The sequence below is a fragment of the Ambystoma mexicanum genome, chromosome 6q (genome assembly GCF_040938575.1).
Source record: "Ambystoma mexicanum isolate Mex_15411 chromosome 6q, UKY_AmexF1_1, whole genome shotgun sequence".
Lineage (NCBI taxonomy): Eukaryota > Metazoa > Chordata > Amphibia > Caudata > Ambystomatidae > Ambystoma > Ambystoma mexicanum.
The window spans coordinates 1,415,839,870-1,415,862,459 of record NC_090937.1 but is presented as its reverse complement, the minus strand read 5'-3'; the positions used below and the strand labels follow the sequence as shown (position 1 = coordinate 1,415,862,459).

General features: G+C 44.9%; 1 protein-coding gene across 2 annotated transcripts in view; it reads left to right on the top strand.

Annotated features, from left to right (window-relative positions):
- Nucleotides 1-22,590, top strand: part of CFAP99 (cilia and flagella associated protein 99) — a 947,596-nt gene that overhangs the window by 843,657 nt on the left and 81,349 nt on the right. For both annotated transcript variants that reach the window (XM_069632119.1, XM_069632120.1), the window contains one exon: nt 13,653-13,833. In XM_069632119.1, the coding sequence (XP_069488220.1) occupies nt 13,653-13,833 (181 nt within the window). The remainder of the gene's footprint in view (nt 1-13,652; nt 13,834-22,590) is intronic.

The window sequence follows — 22,590 nt, the reverse complement described above, 5'->3', positions numbered from 1 at the left end:
TGATTGGTGTTTGGGAACACCGATAGACTGGGCAGATAAGTGAATATTGAGCCAACCAACTGTCTTTGAAGACAGTCATGAACCTGGAGATTGTTTCCCGTGATCGGGTCTGGCTGTAGTAAGGAATTGGGACCACAACATGGGTGAAATTTCGGTTGGAGCAATGTTTATGCTGAACTAAATGTTGCCAGGAGAATCAGTGCATGAGTATCAGTTGGGGCACAGCAAGCCCAAGTGCCTTACGTTGAGAAATTCAGCATTGGTGAGTTAGCAGAATACTGCTCAGCTTGTTTGTCTGTGGATGGAAAAGATTTTCAGCATGCTATATTCACAATTTGTGACTGGGTAGTGCGTGGTAGCGCATTAATTAATTTCATTAGTTTACTGCTGATACAATATACTTAGCAACAAGCAAAGACATGGCAAATGTGCCAGCCCCAGTGTTTTTTCTTATGAATCCAGGTGAGCCCAGAGTAAGATGGGCAGATTGGAAAGAGGGTTTTAGCAAATATGCCCTAACTTTTATCGGGGCCAACTTTTCAAAATAACGCAAAGAGGCATTGTTGTTCCATTGCTTGGGCACGGCAGGTCAGGAAGTTTTGAAGAAACTTCCAGAACCGACTGACATTTCAGATGCGGCTCCTTATGAAAAGACACTGGCAAAGCTTGACAAACATTTCCAGATTGAGGAAAACATTATACTAGAGAGATATAAATGTTCCACTAGAAGCCAGAAAAATGGTGAAACCATAGAGGAGATTATAACTGCTTTAAGGGGCCTGGCAGTCAAGTGTAGGTTTGGTCATTGCCAAGATGAACATCTTAGAGATCAATTGATGATCAAATGCTCCAATGATAATATTAGGAAAGAGTTATGGAAGGAGAGGAATACTTCATTGGACAGAGCTATTGAGATAGCCAAGACTGTAGAACATACTGACAAGTGTATCAAAATGCTTCAAGCAGATGCATCCAATGAAAAACTGAAACCTGAGGAAAGTGAGCGAGCTGTGCAAAAAGTGTCAAAAGTAGCCCAAAGACAAGGAGCAAATGTGACTACAAGGCGGCCAGATTACTCTGGAAGGAAGTTTGAGACTCGTCATGAGATTAGACCTTCAGTTGGCAGAGGCTGGGGACACCAATGGTAACCTTTGAAGGATACAAGGAACATGTCAAAGGAGACTAATTCATTCAGGGATACTGGATTTACCAGGGAGAATGGAGGTCCTGGTGGAAGGAGATGTTAAAGATGTGGGAGTTTTTCTCATTTGGCATCTGATAAAGATTGTTTTGCAGTGCATATAATTTATAATGATTGTGGCAGGAAGGGACATTTTGCTCGATGTTGTAAAAACTTTAATACTGGCATGAGTCAAGTACATGAAGTATCTGCAGAGTATGTGGATGAATGTTGCAACGACGTAGCCAGAGAGGTGGTGTATACAGTAAATGCTGTTGATGGAAAAGTGAAAAGAAAGAAACCTTATGCAATTGTATTTATTTGTGGTGTACCTGTCTCCATACTTACTGACAGTGGAGCAGATTATACTTTAATTAGTGTACAAATCTGGAAACAGAAATTTGAACGTTGTACCCTTTGGGAAAATTCAGTTAAAGCAAAAGCATATGGAGAAGTTCCCATAGAAATTATAGGGAGTTTTGAAGGTGAATTACAGTTCAAGGATAGGAAATCTATTGGAATTATACATGTCGCAAAACGCAAAATAAGGTGGAGAGTTACTGTCATGGAGCGATCAGGCAGAATTAAAGATAAGACTTGAAGCAGCTCACCCAGAACAAGTACTTTCAGTAAAGAGTGTAGAGAATGAGAATGTTCAGGTCGAGAGAAAATTGGGGTGTTTAAAAGGATTTGTACATAAAATCAGTTTGAGGAGAGATGCCATGCCTAAAATTGTGAAACTTCGCACCATTCCTTTGGCAATCAAAGAAGATGTGGAGAAAGAGTTGAAGAAAATGGAGTTGGATGGAGTGATTGAGAAGATAGATGCATCTGAATGGGTCAGTCCAATAGTAGTAGTCAAAAAATCCAATGGGTCCTTAAGATTATGTATTGACGTTCGACACTTAAACAGCATGGTGATAGCAGATACATTTCAGCTACTAAGAATAGACGATTTGTTGGTCGGGGTGGCTGGATCCAAAGTGTTCTCTATTCTAGACCTCAAATCAGCCTATCATCAAGTTGAATTACATCCAGAATCTAGAGATCTCACGGCTTTTATCACTCCCATTGGTTTATTTAGGTGTATACGCATGCCTTTTGGGCTAGTCTCTGCGGCAAGTATTTTTCAAAGCATCATGCATAGACTTCTGGGAGGTGAGAATGGAGTAATGTGTTATCAGGACGATTTGTTGGTGTGTTCAAACAATTATAATGAGCAGAGTTGTGAGGCGTGGTCTGAGCAGTCTGCCGGTCTTTCTACAGTGCTAATTGTAGGAGTTACCTACTTATTCGCCTCCACACTGCAGAGCGGTGAGCGGAGTTATGAGGCGTGGTGTGACCAGTCCACCGCAGTCCGCGGCAGACATGGAGCAGGACCAAATGGAACGGGCGCTGGAGAGCCCGCGCTTACAGAGACTCGAGCCCAGCTCTGCCAGCTCAGCAAAAGCTGCAAAAGCGGAGAGAAAAATGGCGACAAATGAAGTCCCTGAGATCACCCCTGATATGGACGCAGATCCCAGTCGGCGTCGGCTAAGGGGTAACAAGAACCCACCTGAAATGGATTCTATTCAGATGAAAACAGGGGGCACAAAGGCACAAAAGACATACCTGCGGCAACGGTGGTGGAGCCTGAAAAAGCGTCCAAGAGAATGGAGACACGAAGTACGAGGAGCCCAGCAAAGCAGTGAACCTTCTCGGAGCGGCCAGCGTCCCGCCTACTGCTGAGGCGAGAGAACTTCCGGCAGAGGTGGCCAAAGGGCGGCCCCTGCAGGAGTCTGAGCAGGGGCGCGGTCGCGAGAAGTCAGGAGACTGTGGCTCTACGCTGGTGCTGCCTATGGTAGGTGGAGCTCCTGGCAACGCTTCGAACAACAACGCCAAAGATCGAGCACCCGCAAGGACAGCGGACGTGTGCATCAGTGGAGTAGACCTTCCCCCGGCGAACGAGCTTGAACTAGGATTGTCAGAAATGGCCTGGGCGGAACCCTCACCAATACCTGAGGGAATTAGAAAACAAAACCCTCAGCACTTTCAGCACGCGGGAAACCAAACCAGCATCAAAGTTATGGTTCACCCAGAACCCCAACAACCCGCACAAACCGCATTTCCATTAAACTCGAACTCCACCCACAATAATAGTGGCCGGGAGCAATGTTCTGATACTCAAGACAGCGAGGGGGACGGAGAAAGTGACTCAGAGAGGAGACACGAGGAAGAAAACTCTGACCCAGCTACCGAAGCTGAGGCTAGCCGAACCCTCCAAAGAGCAAACCCCAGGTAGACAAACCCAAAACTAAATAACTAATGAAAAAACAAGCCAAACCCTCAAACCCTGCAAATTTGAAAATAAACAAACAGAAGCAAGCCACACACTTATCAATCTCAAACAAGAGGAAACCCATAACGGCTATGCTTAAAAAAAGCACTAAAAAGTGCAACCATGTCAAAGTTTCTACCAAACTCACTGCTGTCATGTCCCCTAAAATCTTTTTTTTACCAATTACCAAAAACGGAAATTGGACACAGAGACCGAGCTATCGGACGCAGAGAATTTGGAAGCCACTGTTGAACTCACGCCAACAAGCAAACTGCGTAAAATCGACGCTCTAACTGTGCACCCTCCAAACAGTGGGACAAGTAACATCACCCCAGATGCTAGACGGCCAGACAAAAGAATAAGCATAAATACAACACACACAGGGACAAACCCCAGGAACACCAAGCCCAGCATGCATTTGGACCAGGACCATGCGCCAGAAAGGACCGAAGCCCGAAACATTGCGCAGCATTACAAGGAAAATTCTCAGCTAGTCGGAAATAACATAACGACGCTGGAACAGGTGACCACACACCTAAAAAACCGATCAAGGCAAAACTCCACAGAAGTAACCGCACTATCAAGCGAAGTGGATGCCCTAACAGAGCAGCAGTCTAAGGACCAACCCTACGCTTGGACAAAAGCCCACATAAATACAGGACAAAACCCACAACCAGCGGGAAAAAAGGGAGACCCGGATTCTAGAAACCAAGAAGACCATAACAACAAGATGCGATTCCAGTTCAGGTTGCTGAGTCCAGACAGGAATTTAATTCCTCAGTGATCTTTGAGTCATTGGATGCGCCTCGCCCCAATAAAAGATGGACAAACACCTATATTCCGCCAAAGAACCGGCACCTCAGTGATATCTCAACAGCAACCCTAAAAGAATCACCTACAAAAAACCAGACATGCTAACGATAATGTCGGCAATCACTATAGCTTTAGCTCCATTTAGCAAACTTTACGAGTCGATAAAAGACAGCGTACAAGATAACACCGCCGTCCTCGCTAATATGGACACCAAAATGAAGTTTATAGAAGGATACATAACAGCAACAGAGGCCAAAAATAACAACCAACAGAAAGCCTTGGAATCAAAAGTGGCAATGCTTGAAAAATTAGTAGACACGCTTCCAGCAGAAATTAGAAACCAGCTTTACAATGTTGATAAAAGGTTACAGAAATGTTTAACTACAGATGTACCAAAGGCCAGTGCGGACTCTACGAAAATAAAAATAAAAACAAAAGAAATAGCGGAAATGGAAATGACACCAACAGCGGCTAAAGCAGACAAAGATCCATAAACAAAAACAACCAACTGTCCTGAAACTGTGAACCCCAGAGGCAGAGTCTAACAAAACCACTAACCTGGGTAAAACGATGAAAAAGCAAAGGTGGTAGGACACAAAAGCATCCATCAAGAGGTAGAAGAACAGGGCGACATACAGCCCTTCCTCAAGGTCGTAGACCTAACAAGATCACCTAGATCCGCTGATGAATTTTTGGTAAACTCAGACCTCATGAACATGTCGCAACATTGGGAAAAAAGCAACCCCAAAGCAACGGAAAAATCAACTCCCAATAGGGAGGAGGAAAGGAATCCACCTTTGAAAGGATCTGGCAAAACCTTGTACATGGCCAAAAGTAAACATACTAGCGAAACAGAAACAAAGAAAATCTCAGAGTCCCCAGATAACTCTAACCATACCACCCAGAGATACCGAAAGGACAAAGGAGATAGCAGAGAATTTCCTGAAAAAGATCATGCAAAAGAATATGTGCACCAAACATGAAACATGAAAGACATACAAAAAAGCTGACTCCGATCAGCCGCAGACCAACAAAAGTAAAGGAGACGTACGCATTTTCAAACTGGAGCAATCGAAACACATAGACGGTTACATGATCCTTAACAGAAAAACTGTCCTAAAGATAACAAAGAAAACAGACTCCCTGAGACAAATGAGGACCGAAGATCTTAAACTCAAGGAACCATATCAAAGAGGGAAAACAGCCTAAAGCATACCTACACGTGAAATTTAATAGCATCCAAGAAATGACCACAGCGGTCTTCAAAGAAATCAAACTTTTAGGCTTTATCCTGACGAAACTAAGAGACATGAGGCCACAGGAAGTAAAACCTGCAGCAAAGAATGAAGGCAAACTTCTGAGGCATCACTATACATCAAGAACAGAGGAACTCTACAGGAACTACTGTAGTGGAAAGTGGCAAGGGTCGAACAGATATCATACTGCCAACTCCACCGTGGCCCAAGAGGAACAACGACCCAGGCACTATAGACCCGAAGTCGAGGAAGAAAAGTTCTGGGACGACGCAAAAGTGAACAGAAATAGCAATAAGCAACAGGACCGAGGAAGATACTACAAATCGGATGAAAAACAAATCAATTTCCAAGCAATTAACTCTCCAAAGAGGCAAAGACAGAGAGATGATAAAACCCACGACGAAAAGCCAAGTAGGAATAGGGAGGCAACCTCTCCAAAGGGTCCGTGGAACTGGTTGAAATCAACTCGAATTCCAAAAAGTAAAAAATAGCAATGACCATCGTCCTCAGTTTCCGTGCACAAAGGATCTCCAGGAACCCACACTGATACTTACACCTTGGGATCCTGGAATACAAGAGGACACACGCACCTAACGACGACAGGGGACGTCGACCTGGGCCATTTCGACATCCTAGAAATATCACCGGCAACAAAAGGCCTGTTGGGCCATCCATCGTCGGGGCTCTTGACCGCAATCAAAATAGCTCAGGTTTTTCCTATAACGAAAACACTGAAAAAAATCATACGAGATGTTGGCTATTCTGTTAAACTGGAGTGATAAATTAGCCAGCCAAGACGCAGACCTCCAGACACAGTTGGTGGTCATGAACACATATTGGAACCCCCAGCGCATAACAACAAAAGCGTTCTGCTCAGTCTTAGGGGAAACAATAGATAAGATCTACGAGGCATATGACAAAATAGACATCATCATATGCGGGGATCTGAACGCAAACTGTTCCAAAGTCACAGATGATCCTCTAGACCCGATTCCACATGGACCCGCAGCAGAAAGAGGAAAGGCCTGGACAAGCCTAACAAACCCAAGAAACGTACACAACATTGCATCTCTGTTTCCACAGCAAAACACAATCCCGACGTGGGAACGGCTCAATTCTAAAGCCACACTTGATTATATCTACGTGAGCCAAGGTCTCCTTCCGACTATAAACACCTTTAATGTACAAAGAACTGCTCACAGCGATCATAATCTACTTCAATGTGCTTGGCCAGGAAAGCGTCTACCCAAACAGTCATACAAATACAACATCGCCATAAATAACCAGCTTTCAAGGCTTCGCCTTACCACAACAGATGTGAGGAAGATAAATGCCAATCACAACGTGAAGGGAACTACGGCGACACAATCGGACTTGTCAGTTAGACCTATCTATCTCCCACTCTTACTGGCACACAGAGTCACAGTATCTGGACAGAAAAAGCAAATAGAACAACCGAAACACGTATATGACAAATTGGTAGTTGAGAAAAGAAAAGTTCTGCGGAAACTGAAGAGAATCGCCATAAAAATGAATACCGCTGAAACGTGGAGATGTTGGCAGGAAGAAGCTAAAGCATTCACCATCTGGCTAAAGCACAGACGATTGGTACTATAGCAACATGACTCAGAAGAAATGCTGAGAAGACTGAGCATTGGCGATTTCTGGTCGTTGATTAAAACAATGACTATCCGACCAGAAAAAGAGATCTCAAACTCTGCATCGGAAGCTCAATGGATAACGCATTTCACTGCTCTCTTCGACTTCCCCAACTCTAGCCAACCCATCATAAATCGGATATCTACCACTCCATGGGCAGAGGTGACGAACACAGATGAGATCGAAAAGCTGATTGCCAAACTCAAAAGGTCGAGAGCACTGGGCCCAGACGGTTTGACTAATATAGACCTGAAGCAGTTTCCGAATGACTTGGCAGCAGTTATTAGCAAAATCTTCAGTCACTGTGGAAGAACTAAAATGATCCCATAAGCATGGCTGAGGGCCATCATTGTGCCGATTTTCAAGAAAGGAAGAAGAGAAAATCCAGAGAGCTATAGACCAATAGCTCTCTTAGACATCATCGGGAAAATCTACACTTCAAGCCTACTTGAACTCTTCAGTAGGTGGACAAAAACGCTTAACGATCACTTCCAAATGGGCTTCCAGAAAAACGGCAGTACCACCGTAAACATTCTGCTGCTAAACATCCTAAAGCTCAAAGTGAAAGAAGGTGCACCGAAAGTATACTTGGCCTTCGTGGACTTATCAAAAGCATTCGATAAAATCGATCGAGTGAAACTTTGAGCTAAATTGAAAAATTGGGACTGCCCAACAGAGATTCTGGAGCCAATCATCGCCCTCCACGCATATAAGAAGATCCGGATTAAATTAAATAGACAAGGCACCTTGTCTGAGGAAATATCAGTCAACAGAGGAGTCATACGGTTGCCCCCTAGCCCCGGCGCTCTTTATCTTTTTCCTAGGCGATTACCAACAGTGGGAAGCAAAAATAAGGGCTTTCCCCCCGAAAATGGGGACAACACCTATTCCTAGACTGCTGTATGCAGACAATGTGATCTTAATAGATCAGACCCAAATCGGCTTGCAAAGAAAATGAAAGAATTTGTCAAGATACATAGAAGAAAATAATTTGGAAATCAACAAAATAAAAACAAAAATTCTCATTCTAGACAAACAAGACAAAAAGGCAATGGAAAATCAAAACTGGTACCTTGACTAAACAAAAATCGAAGTAGTAAGGAATTTCAAATACCTAGGAGTGATAATCGATGGTTCAGCCGGAGAAAATTCAATGCAAGACCTGCTCTAGGAGAAAACAAAGTGGCTGACAGCACAGACCAGACTGGTTAACAACACAATTGGAAGATTTTCACTCATCCCCTCCATCCAATTTTACAGAACAAAAGTAGTGCCATCGTTAATCTATGGAATGGATGCTTCAATAAAACTGCCCCAAACTTTATGGAACAAACTGGAAGGCTACGTTTGGAAAGCCATCTTGGGACTACCTAAATCAACGCAAATGGCAGCAATCAGACGGGAATTGGGCCTTGTCTCCTTGGCAGGCCTAGTGGAACAAAGTGCGATACTACTCTATAGAAAAATCTTGGTAGCAGACACATTGCCTATCTATAACATCATTGCGGAAGAAGTTAGAAGTGAAAAATGCAAGGCCCTAAATATATGGGTCGCCCGACAAAAAAAAACACTAAGCGAGGTGGCCTGTTCGGAAGAGGATCTGAGAAACAACCCACAAAGGGTTAAAAATAAAATGGAACTTAAGGACTGGATTGATACCATCGAGAAAGCAAGCGCAAACAAACTGTTGGCACACCTTCCGCCCACATTTAACAAAGTCAAAGTACCTCAAAATTATTGTATCAAATTTCCAAACTAACCATTGTGGACTTTGTTTATGAAAGCAAGATTAAACCTGCTCCTGACGTGTGAAATCCTGTCAATCAGAACATCATCGGCAGATAATGGCTGCCGCTTATGCAAAAAACCAAAGTGTCCTGAAACACTAAAACACCTGGCGCTGGCGTGCCCTGAGACAAAACAGAACCGTTACACTTACCTGTTGCCCCTACTCATAGACACCGCAACGGTGGACTTTGATTCCATATGGAATAGACTGATTTCGGGTGAAACCAGAAGATGGACCATAGCAGCTGTTAAATTAATAGACCTAGCACTAAAAATTATGAACCAACCTACGAAAGAGTCTACGGGAAACCGAGTACCCCGGAAGTCCCCAAACCTTAGACCCGACTGCTCAGAAATTGAACAAGCCGACAAACAGATGCTGAACTGTTTACATCTAGAGGGGAAGTTTTCTTTCGAACCTTGAAAAAATCATGTTCTTTTGATTAAATTCAAGAAATAAATTTAAAAAAATGATACTGAACATGATTGAGTATTTTGAAGGAAGCATGTCTTACTGTTGCAATAGAGAAATTTACCTTCAAGGCTAATAAAGTAGTGTATTTAGGTCATGAAATTTCAGGAGAAGGTGTTAAAGCTAAAGAAGAAACTATTGAAGCTATGATATACTGTTTTTATTGGGTCTTGTAGAATGTATGGAAAATTAATTAAGGGTTTGTCTCAAATGTCATGGAACATGAGGATGCTTACCCGGAAAGGGGTTGCGTTTAAGTGGAATGAGGAATGCAGGAGGGAATTTGAGCAGATAAAGTAATCTATTGTTAATGTACCCATTCTTAAAAATTTTGAAGAAGGGAAACGCACGTTAGTTTTTGTGGATGCTAGCGTTTATGGCATAGGTGCTGTCCCCATGCAGAAGGATGTTATGGGATTGCACACAGTAGCGTTTGTTTCTAGATCATTGAAAGGACCAGAGACAAAATATTCTGTTGTGGAGAAGGAAGCATTAGCATGCGTTTGGGGCGTTGAGAAATTTAAAAGATTTTTGTGGGGAAATTTATACAGATCACAAACCATTAGTTGGAATATTTACCAAAGAAGGCTTGGAGGGACTTTCAAGGCAGATCATGAAGTGGGCATCTGCTTTACAAGGTTTACAGTTTTCAATGCTCCATGTCTGTGGTCAAAGTAACGTGGTTGTGGATGCTTTGTCTAGGTCGGTGGAGAAAGAACCACAGATTGATGAGTCGAACTGGTGTTCGGATGATATGGCAGAAATGTTTCAAGTCCATGAGACACTGAAGAAGAATGACTGGGACATGGCTTGTGTGGAAGATATGGTTTATCAAAAAATCTTGTCATTAGTGTGGAATGGTAAAGTGAAAAGTTACAAAGATGATTTGTGTGGTTATGCCAAAGTAAAGGATGAACTGTGTGTTTAGAATAATTATCTGTATAGGGGGCATCAGATGGTAGTTCCAATGAAAATGAGGAAATCTGTGGTAGATTTAGCTCAAGTTGGACATTTAGGTGTCGCAAGAATGAAAGGTTTGGTGAGAGCAGAATTTTGGTGGCCAGGAGTGGACAAATATACAGAAGAACAAGGCATGGGTTGCATGGAATGTATAGAGGGTGATAAAGGACTCAGAGTCCAGAAGGTACCTATGGTTGTGCGTGAATGTCCCAAGGTTCCATTGGATGAAGTTGCGTTAGACTTGTTGAGTCCATTCAATGTTGGAGGAGGGAGAGACAACTACTTGTTGGTAGTTGTAGATTTGTTGTCAAAGTGGCCTGAGGTTTGTGTGCTTAGAGATATATCTAGCAGCAGTATTGTCCAATTCCTTGAGCAAGTATTTTGGAGGGGAGGATTTCCTAAAAAATGTCTGTCGGACAACGGATCACAACTTGTGTCTAAAGAGTTCAGAGAGTTTCTTGACAAGTATGGAATACAACAGTCGACCACATCATTATATCATCCCCAGAGCAACAGTTGCATTGAATGCTTTAATAGAACGCTCATGGAGGTGGTCAGAATTGCCATAGCTACTGGTGGTGATTGGGTAAGGACAGTAATGGAGAGAACCTTCCAGTACAGGTTGGCTCCACACAGCGTGACAGGAGTATATATCTGTTCGAGGTGTTGCGAGGAAGAAAGCCCAACTCGCGTATCTGTCCTGCGTGGATGGGGAGAGTCAGGAATATAAGTGTAAATCTAGATAAGAGAGAGAATTGCTGATTCTGGTGCCAAGGCCAAAGTGAGGTATGATGAGAGAAATTGCTGCGGAGATTTCAAGGTCAAAGAAGGTAAATGGGTGAAAATCAAATTAGCTAAGTAAGAAAGGGAACCTCAAGATTTTCTGAACCTAAGTAGGTGGTAAAAGATTTAGGTTCCTCTGTGTTGGTTAAAGGTGGAAGCATATGGAATAAAGAGAGAGTGGCAGTGTTTAGGAGGGATGGAGGAAAGATTGTGAGAGTGTGATTTCTAATGTGTTCAGGTTCCACAGGGATAAGAGAATTTTTTTTGAGTGTGATACGTTATTTTTCATTCAGAATTTCAGATGTCAGTCATTTTTATATCACATTCTTTTATGATTATTAAGGATAGGAGATGTTAGGAATGATAAGTTATTGTGATAAGTTATTATATGTCATTCATTCTCTTGCTTACCATTAACTACCACACTATACAAATATATGTATTTGTATGATGATTAGTTCTTGCTAGTAGCCTTTGTTATGATCCTGGTCACATGGCAACCATGGAACCACTGTAACATCATCTGATTCTGTGAGGGAATGTGCAGGAGATTAGAAGCAGTTGCTGATGAGAAGGGAGCAGCTGATGCCTCTTAGCTGGGGGTCGTTTCTATACATATGATCTTAATAAAGGATTAGATCATACACAAGCAACGTGTCTGGAAACTCATTCTTAACAGCCCATTATCTTTGAAATGTCCGCTTTTGGTCGGCTTCCTTCTTCTGGTTGGCCACATAACCTTAAGGGCAACGTTGATTAATGTCTACAGTGTCTCCCCAGTAGATTCCTTGACTGCCTGTCCTCCTCCCCTTAGTCACATCTGAGTGATCCCAGTCCACCTGCGAAGGGACGTATCCAGGGAACTGTTTGGCATGCAGCGCCACTTTCGCCTTGGACACTATTGCTTCCTGTCGAGGCCGCGAGGGCACTTATGTGACTCTGTATAGTCAATGCTACTCTGTACAAGTGGGATGTACATTTTTTAAAGGTCCCAGCTTGTAGGCTAGACATTCACAAAGATTAGGACATTGTATACATCAGAACTAGAAAGTACGTAACTTTTTCTTCCGAAGTCTGAGGCATAATTTACACTGCACAGAAACCTGTTACCAGTTTATTTGGGTTGTCTTGGTGATGCATGATTTGAAGGAGAGGTAGCAGTGCATGGTGATTGATACTGTAGGTTTGTCATAAAGATTCTTTCTCAAACATGATCTTCTAATATAGGCATCTGATGCCAGTGGGACAGCATTCCTCCTTTTGCCTCCTTGCCACTTATCACACAGCCTCCAACAGCCAATGAGACAAAATAAGGTGCCAAAAGAGTGTGTGTTCCTGTGCTCAGTGGCGTCGCCGGGGGGGCTCTGAAATCCAGGGGCCCTATCTGAAATCCTGGTCCCCACCTTGTGCCCCCCCCTACCTAAGGCAAACAGTGACCATGTTCTCTGTGGTGTTATTTGCGACAATCACTAAGGCAAATGTCTGCATATCACACGGCAAATACTCTTCTTTTATCTCAAAGCTACCAGTGATCTTGGTATGCATTCTGGCATCGGTATGAACATGAGCATGAGTCACTTCTCAGGTGTTCCCGCCCGGCTTCTGCACAGCGACCTCCAAGGTGTGCAGAGCAGCTTGCAGCCTCTCCCATCAGAATGTAGCCATGAAACTGCTTATGATGGGACATTAGTCACTGAATGGTTTCGTGCCTGCATTCTGATGGGAGGGGAGGTGCAGTGGGGTGTGGGTAGTTGGTGTGCACAAAAGCCTCTCTGCAGGAGTGCTTGTGGCGTCACACATTACCTTTCATAGGCGCCCTCCTGCCCCACTTTTGTCTGTGTCCCCTTTCTTTTGTCTTTGGCTCCCTCTGTGCCCCTTCTAAATCGTATTCCTGGCGATGCCACTACCTATGCTAACTTAGAGGTTAAATCACTTCATGCAAATGTTTCACCCATTTTGAACTGGCAACTAAAACACTAAGGCCCTTATTCATGGGATTATTTGCGTGTAAAACGGAGATGTGGGTGCCATTCTGCCCTCAAATCCCCATTCGTCAAACAGGGATTTGCGTGCAGAATGACACGCAAATCCATGTTTTACACAGAAATAATTCCATGAATCAGGGCCTAAATGTATCTAATACACACCTGCCTCACATTCCAAAGCTATCTGGTAATTGTATTTAAATCCTCTTGCTGCTTCCGCTGCTTCCTTGATACTAATAGTTTAATATGGCGTTGAGTGGAGATGACATGTTAGACTTGTTCTCCAGCCATCACAATGTATTCCTTATAGGTGGAAAAACTGATGTGTAGTTTTAATTTATGGTTCTGCTCCCTTGAATAATGTTTTTCATCCTAGTTTTTGTAAAAACCCATATTTTGAGAAAATAACTCTTGATACTGCTTTTCTTTTATCTGCTAGACAAGAAGAAAAGAAAGCAAACTCCCTGCTCACAAAAACGCCAGTGAAAGATGAACGGATAATGGAACTGCAGAGAAAACTGGAAGAAAAAACACAAGAGCGCAAAAAGCAAGCCGAAATCTTAAAAATTAAGCCACAGAAAAGCCCTGCATACTCAATGAGATCTGGCTCCTTAAAAAGGGTAAGCAAATACAAATAGAATGTGTAGAAACAATCTAAAATGAGACTATTTCTAAACACCTGGCACAACAGGCAGTATGGAAAACTCAACAAGCCCTCCACCTGAAATATCGGAGTCGAGGACCACCCATCTCAGAATCATGTATTTTGGATGCCATTGGTGAGATGCAGCTTAGGCATTTATCACTTCACATTACTAGACAGCAGGGTCGGACTGGGACAAGAAATAGGCCCCGACAACCAAAAAGATAGTGTCCCACCCCTCGTCTCAAAAAATGGTCCACCCCTCGCCTCAAAAAAGTGGCCCTCAAACCATCATCCGTGAATCACGTAATTCACGACTTTGCAGAAAATGCTACTTATCATGTGTCTGTTGTATGTTATGTTTTGTGTAAACGCTTGAGAAAGTAATAACATTCCTTTTGTTCTTTTCTTAAAAACCAACATCATCACATAGTTAATACTTATTTTGCAGAACCAGACTCAAGGCATGTCTTCTCATTGCCACCACTAATGAAAATAGAGTTGCATTTAATAAGCAGTACAGCCACATGATGACACCGGAAAGTACCTTGCCAGTTGCATTTATGCTCAAATACATTACAACACAACTCATAAAATAACATTCCCTGATTCCCCTGATGCCGCTATCATTCAACATCTTCTATAACTTCCATCTATTAAAATTACCAAATGCAGCAACTTTTCCCCAAGAGATTACGACTAGAATCAGTAAACTCACAATTTTAAAGGTGGTTGTAAAATGTTTGGTTGTAGCCCCGGATTTAGCCACAACTCTTGGTTGAAGCCCCGGATAGAAGCTGAGGGGCTACACCCAAAAGGCCAGATAGCCCTGAGCCCTGAAGTCCGACATTAGCGGCTGTAGCCCCAGATCTTTTCCAGAGCTAGTAACAACCCTGTGTTCAATGGTGAGGCAGGATTCAGAGGTGCGGGGACAAGAAGTGATAACGTGACACAGTGGTTGAGTGGGTGAGGCTCTAATGAGCGATGGAGGTGGCAAATCTGACATGGAGAAAAATTTGGATATGAATTGTGGGTTGAGGAAAATACTTTTGAGGAAAGCGGAAATCACATGATAGCATTATCATGAATATACTTGTAAAACAACCTTGGTGGGTTTATTAAGGCATGATCTAAAACACCATATTTAAATTAGTGCAACTGTGGGATAATAACACAGAATTTAAGGTACTGACTACAGAGGAGGGTGCGATTCAGCAGCTCCTTGGAAGGGACAACAAAGCTGTCCACGCGGCAATGTTAATGAAGCAAGCAGGAGGGAGAGACGAGAGAGGAGAAAAGATAGGAAAAAGATGAGAGTGAGGGAGAGAGCCAGAGAGGAAGCTCTAGGCTAGCTAGGAAGGGGAACCCCTTACCCACATACCTGAATGGAGCAGTGGCGTTGGCGGTAATAGTAACAACACAATGACACCGCAGACCAGATGAGGCTCGGTCTCACTCCCAACCAGATTCCGAATCCAGTCTAGGCAGGGCAGTGGCACTGTCTGGTACCATTATCACCCGCCTGTCGCAGCGCAGGACTCCAAATAATCTGGACCGTGAAATGGTTCAGGCTGCTGGGTGCGCTAACTATCTGACCGGGGCATAGAACCTCGCCCTCTTCCCCCCCTCTCCTATAGAGGCAGATGTTCCCCTTTCCCCTCGCTAGAATTACTGCCACCATTGTCCATGGTGGATATTTATGCCTTGCCTATTGGAAATGCAACCTGCCTAAGAGGACACCAGGCTGTTGGGTGCACTGCGCAACATAGTGTCTTTGCACCACTCCGCCTCGTAAATAAGAACCGTACTTGTGTCATGTGACCCCCGTAATAATGCATTCTTGTTCCCCAGAGACCAGTGAGCCTTTCAGAGATACAAGAAGGTATTAATCGGGTTCAGCAACAAACTCACAGCAGAGCAGGGGAATGCACAACAAACATTGCACATACGTGTCTGTACCACAAGCTGTTCATATCGCCTGAAACATGGAGAACAAAATCAACACAATTTTAACCATCGTGATTCACTACTGATTTTTTTCTATGGTTACCACAAACCCCCAGAAAATATCAATATGCACATAACATATAATTATTTTCAACCTTAAAATCAGAGGCGTGTAGCCTTTGGCTAAAGTTTCTGCTCCGGGGAGCCTTTGTGGGCGCCAACGTCTTACCATCTCACTTCCAAGCTCTGTGTGGGTCTGGGTGTACTGGATCTTCCAGCCGCCTCCAGCTACCAGGTCCTCCCGCAGGGCTCTGCCCTCTTGCTAGGAGCTGGTTCACTTCACGCGTGCATCTGGAATATTCTAGCCATAGCAGCCTGGGCCCGGCAAACTCCACCTCCTCCAGTTCCAGGCTCGCTAACTGCAAACGGCCAGCTCAGTCACAGCCTTCAAGCCATTGCACTTACAATTGCAAAGTCAGTGCACTGCAATGACTGCACACGTGCAATTTGCAAAAACCTGCTCATACCCGTTCAAACAAGGTGACGGACGTTTAATGAATAATGATGTTGTCGATGATGAGATTGTTCAGGCTGACATGCTCAAAGTTGTGAGGGACCGGGCCACGGAGCCCCTGCGTACTCGCCGCCTCTGCCACCGGCCCGCCGCATTTACATCAAAGAAAGGTAACACTTCGGTGTTACCTTAGGCTGAGTAGTGTGGGCCCCCCTCCGCTCTTGTTTCTGATACCCTAATACCTGGGGGAAGAAATAACCATACAGACAGAGTATTTGTTTCGTGGAAAAATTATGGCCGTAGGCTATTTTATTTTCTACAGAAAATAACACCACACCATAATCATAATGACCAACAATAAAAATCGCTTTTGGGCACGTCGTGTCCAGGGGATGTGAAGCCCCGCCTTCTATTTGGCTAATCTCTGATACCCATGGACATCCGTTCCTGGACACGCGCCGCCGCTGCCTACGACTTGTCTTCTACCGTGTACCGTATAAGAGTACTCGGCGTGCCTGTTCCATGTTCTTTTTCTTCTTGTTGTTGGGCGGGCTGACTGGCAAAACGTTTCCTGTCCCCCTTTTCCAGGCCCTGGAACTTACCCGAATGAGGTGAGCTCCTACCTGGTTGTGTCCTTCCTGCCTCACGTTGGGGTACTTATACCCCTTCCCCCTTTGTTGTCCCCTTGGGGGGTGGGGGGCTGGACTTCCTTCCTGCCCCCATTGTCCTTCTTCACACCTTTCCCCATTTGTTGTGCATTTCCCTGGCAACGAAGAGGGTGGGGGCGCCGCATTGTCTGCCCCTCCCTCTTTGGTTCGCGCCATTTGTTCCCCCACCCTGCGCCTAAACCCCCAGGCCCTCCATCGCGTCGTACTTTGTACGACCCGGGGCCTGGGGCATAGGCTGAGTAGTGTGGGCCCCCCTCCGCTCTTGTTTCTGATACCCTAATACCTGGGGGAAGAAATAACCATACAGACAGAGTATTTGTTTCGTGGAAAAATTATGGCCGTAGGCTATTTTATTTTCTACAGAAAATAACACCACACCATAATCATAATGACCAACAATAAAAATCGCTTTTGGGCACGTCGTGTCCAGGGGATGTGAAGCCCCGCCTTCTCTTTGGCTAATCTCCGATACCCATGGACATCCGTTCCTTGACACGCGCTGCCACACCTGAGTGGGTGTTGCCTAGGCCACTCAGGTCTCCCCAAAAAGCGCCCCTAACTGCATCCCTGTGCTGCCAAAGCTCTGAAAATGTTATCTGAAAATACCCCCATCCCCTTGTTGGAGAGGTGTACGCCATCCTGATGGAACAAATCCGGGTCATTCTGTGACAAGCCATGTTTTATGAAATGGATCCCTGTGCTCCTGCAGTACCTTTCTACTGTTTTGTTTAGCTTTTTTCTAGCTGTTTCAATGGCATGCCTCCTGTGTGCCCCGTACCATATTCTGCGGGTGATGATCTCGGACATAAACATTTCTGTTTTCCACCAGCAGTGTGCTATCGCCCTTAATGAATCACACATGCTGCGTATTAGCTCGGCCCTTTTTGTTTTGACCAGGTCGTTACCCCCAAGGTGTATTACTAGGTATTCGGGAGGGTCCCTGAACCCGATCAAATCAGACAGCCGGTCGTGAATGTCTTCCCACCGCATTCCTGGGAGGCCCCACCAGGAAGTTATCGTCTTTTTAAAATGCAGGCTCTCTTTGAAGTCTTCTATCCACCTGCCTGCCCGGGTCACGAAAGAATGGCCGACTATCCACGCTGATCTGTATGGCCCTGTTTCTGTATTTGTGGGTGGGAAAGGCATCATATCAGATTTTCTCATACATATTTTTTGAAACATTGTGACCTCCACCCCCCAATTTTCTTTACGCCCTTTGCTCTCAGGCCCCCTGCCCATGCCGGTGTGGCTGCCCCGATTCTGAAAGAGTGGGTCCCAAACTCAGCTGCATCCCACCCCGCTTTTGCTATGGTTTTCTTTAGTATTGCTTGGAACTGGTATCTGCTGAGGGTCCTGCCATCCCTGTGTATCAGTAACTGCCCCCCCGACTTCCGGTCGTACCTCCAAGAATTGTTTGGTAATGCACCTGGGGCAATGTTCCCTTTCCTTGATGCAGTTTAGCTCTATTGCTCTTCCCTTCCCCATTTGGTCTGTTTTTGATTTTCTCAGTATTATTGATATGCCTTTGGACCCTATGCTGACGTCGCTTTTTGCTAGCCTGTCTCCTGCGACTGTATTGCGTGCTACCAGTTCCCCGATCCTGAATGCCCCATAGTATGCTAGCACAAAAGCCGTTCTGAATAACCTAGTCTCATAGCTGTCGCTACATGTGTCATGCAATAATTGTAACAGCTTCACCACTTTCTTAAAATTCAAAGGTCTCCTGCTGTCTGGTTTCCTTCCTTCCAACTTTGCCCAACCCTTCATTGCATATTTTATCCGTGGGCTAACTGTCGGGTCTATCGCACCGGCCACCTTTGCCGTATATGCGACCGCGGCCAAATGCGCTGCTGCCCAGCTTTTCCTTTTTCCTTGCGAAATGCTTTTGCCAAAAAATCGCACCTTTTGGAAACTGTAATTTCCCCAACTTCTTGTAAACCTGTTCCTTTTAGCACATCAATCACATGTTTTTCATATTGCTTACCAGTCTTGTATGTAATCGCGCTCCTTGCCAATCTTTCAATCACTTGGCCTCGTTCCTGCGGTCTTTCCTCCTCTTCCGAGTCAACCTTGTAGTTAACCGATCTTTTTCCAGTGCTTCTAGTGGGACCCATGCCTTTTATGGCTTGGGCGTTTTCATCCATTTTGCGTCCGGCCGTAGCTCTCTGAACCTGCCCCACTGGAAACGAGACAATGCCTCAGCAACCATATTTTCTTCTCCAGTGATATGCCTTGCCCTTATGTTAACATTATTTTTTAGACAATCCAACGTTATTGCCCTCATTAATTCCAAGACCAACGGGCATGATGCGCTTCCGTTATTTATCACGTGCACTACTGCCATGTTGTCGGACCAAACATTTAGCTCTCTGTTGTTTAGCTCTGTTTCCCATGCGCACAGCGCTACCCAAATCAGGAATAGCTCTAGTAGCGTAATGTTAATTGTCCATGCAGCCTCGTGCCATGATTCAGGCCAACCTTCTGCGCACCGTTCTGTACCCAGTATCGCTCCAAACCCAAAGCCCCCGGCTGCATCCGTGAACAACACCCTTTTGTCTTCTTCATTTATGGGTATTTGCCATATCACTGACCCGTTAAATGCTTTAAGGAATTCGCTACATACCTCTAAGTCTTTCTTGATTCCTCCACCCCTTCTGACCCTGTGGTGTCCCTCTTTGGTCCCTCTTGTTCTCTGTTCCACCCTCCTCTGGAATATCTTGCCTTGTGGTATGACCCTGCCAGCAAAGTTTAGTTTCCCTGCTAGCGATTGCAATTCCTTCTCTGTGGCCTTGTTTCTCCCTTTCAGGTCTTTGATTGTGCCTAGTAGGTCTGACACCTTCTCTTCTGGGATCCTACACACTCCTATTCGTGAATCAATTTCGATTCCTAAAAATTGGATTATCTGTGTTGGGCCCATTGTTTTTTCTTCCGCCAGCGGGAAGCCCCACTCCCTTGTTACTGCCATGAATTTCCTGTATCCTTACACAGCTTGGAACCCTGTGGTCCCACAAACAAAAAATCGTCCAGATAGTGAACCACTTGCGCCTCTGGCAACTCTTTTGTGAGAGCCCATTGTAGGAATGAGCTCACTTTCTCAAAATATGCGCATGATATGGCACAGCCCATTGGGAGGCATTTATCGACAAAATATTTGCCCTCCCAATGCATGCATAGCCACCTCTGTGAATCCCTATTCACTGGTAGTAGACGAAATGCTGACTTTATGTCGGCCTTTGCCATCCATGCCCCTTGACCGGCCCTCCTGACCACTTGTACTGCTTCCTGAAAGTCTGAGTAATTCACAGAAGCTGCCTCTTGCTCTATGCCGTCGTTCCCTGATGCCCCTGGTGGGTATGATAATTGGTGGATCAGCCTAAATTCGCCTGCCTCCTTCTTGGGGACCAAGCCTAGTGGTGAGCATATGTACTCGGAAAAAGGTGGTGACTTGTAAGGGCCTCCCATTCTCCCCAGTTCTACCTCTTTCCTGATTTTCTTGCCCACTAGTTCCTTGTTCTCTAATGCGGATTTCAGGTTTCTAGGGGTATTCTGGGACCGGTGCCCCTTGAAAGGGATGTTGAAACCCTCTTGGAATCCTTGCCTGATAGTCTCAGCTACCTCTTGGTCTGGGAAGACCCGTAGCCACTTTTCCAATTTCTCGATTTTGACTGGTGTGGCCCCTCTGTCTACTTCTACCTCAATTCCGCTTTTCCTGCACCCTGTGCGTGCTGGATGTCGCTCGGGTGCATTTGGCGGTACTATGTTCCCCCTTACAATTCTCGGATCTGTGACTAAACTTGCATTTCTTACCCCAGCTACATGGTATCCCATTCTCGAAATTTCTGCATTGGGCTGACCCTGATTTATCTGGCCCATAGCTCCCCCTACCACCGCCTTGTGCTGTTGGTAGTATGTTGCTCTGCCAACTTCTCTGAGTGTTGTACTGTCTGCTCCGAAAACTCTGATCCCTCGTTCTGTCATAATAGTTATCATATCTCCTATTGTTCTATCTGTAATCACTTCTGTAGTCGTTCTGCCAATATTGCTTCCTATGATAGCTTCCAGTACTACCCTGTTCTTTGTTGTCCCATTTTTCTTTTAGTACATTAAATATGTACAGGTTGTAGTTTTTCTCATCCCAACCTATGTCTGGAAAGCAGTCCATTTCCTTTCTAAATTTGTGGTCATATTCTTTCCATGCCTCTCCCCCAAATGCCTTGTACACCTTCAAAACTTGCTGTTGGTATGTCACTAATGATGCCCCGTCTTCCGGGTATTTTTGCAGAATAATGGTGGACATAATCTGAAAAGCCGCCGTCCAATTATCGAAATTCCTTGCTACTGGTGCCCTTTTTAATAAGCCCTTCTCGTCTTCTTTTACATCCTCTATTGATACATTCTGCCCTCTTCTTTGTACATCTAGTAATGAAAAGATGTCTATGAGCTCTTTTCTCCATATCTTTTCCTTCAACTTCTGACTAATGTACCATGCCTGTGCCTTCAGTGACCGACCTTGTGCATCCTTTCCAACCGTGGGCCTGCCATATTTTGTCATAACTGTGGCTGGGTCTATCGCTGTTACCGTAGTTGACCCTGCTGCAGGCGCCGGTGGGCTGGTGGGCGCTCTCTGAGGAGTGGACCCTGGTGGGGCCCCTTGCGGCACTGCTTGTGGTATGGGGGTCCTGTCGTCTGCTGGTACTGGTCTTCCCGCTCCCTGACCGACACCTGCCCCCCCCTCTGTTGCTTTTTTCTTTTTATCTTTGCATACTACCCCCTTCCATTTTACCCATGCCTGCAAATGGTCCCTTTCCTCATCTTCGCTACTTTCCGTTTCAGACAATACATTTTTTTGCTTCTTCTCTTTCCCTCCACGGGCTCTGGGCGACTTACCCTGAGCCGTGATGCATGTTTTTAACATTTTCACAATTTTGTCCCCAATATTATTATCAAATTTTTCATTACCTTTTTTGTTTCCTTTCTTCTGTTTTTTCTTTGGCACCTCTGTCTGCTCCTGTGGGTCCCTTGCCGCCTCTCTTGACCTTTTCTGGCCTTGTGGCAGCGCATCCTCCTCTTCGCTGCTGCTAGAATCCTCTAGTAACAAAGGCGACATAGCTCTAGCCCTTTCCTCCTTTTGCATCACCTCCAGCACCCATTGTGCTCCATACTCCTTTTCTGCTTTCTTTGCCCATGCGCTGAATTCCTGCGCTCTCTTTGCTCTTTCTTCTGCCATCTCTCTGCACTTGGCTCCTTTTCCTTTCCTCTTGTGTGAACTGGATACTCTTTATTTACTACAATAGTTTCTCTGATTTGCTTTGCTTCCTCTTTGCTCCGGATATTTCCTCTGCTGTCTTTTTATGGCCTTTATCTTGGCTTCAGATGCCTGATTTTGGCCACCGTTACAAGTGTGCTCTGTCTCTTTAAATTTCCTTGTGTCCTCCTCTCATTATTGGCACCCAGAGCGTTAACTTTGCTCCGTGCCGTCTGTGGCCACGCCCCCTTGCGCCGTCTTCGGCTTGTTTTGTTGTTCTGCCTTAATTGGTACCTGAACCCAGGATTGCTGGATCAGCCCCACGCGTAGCCTTATTACCGAGTAGCTGCCGGATTTTTT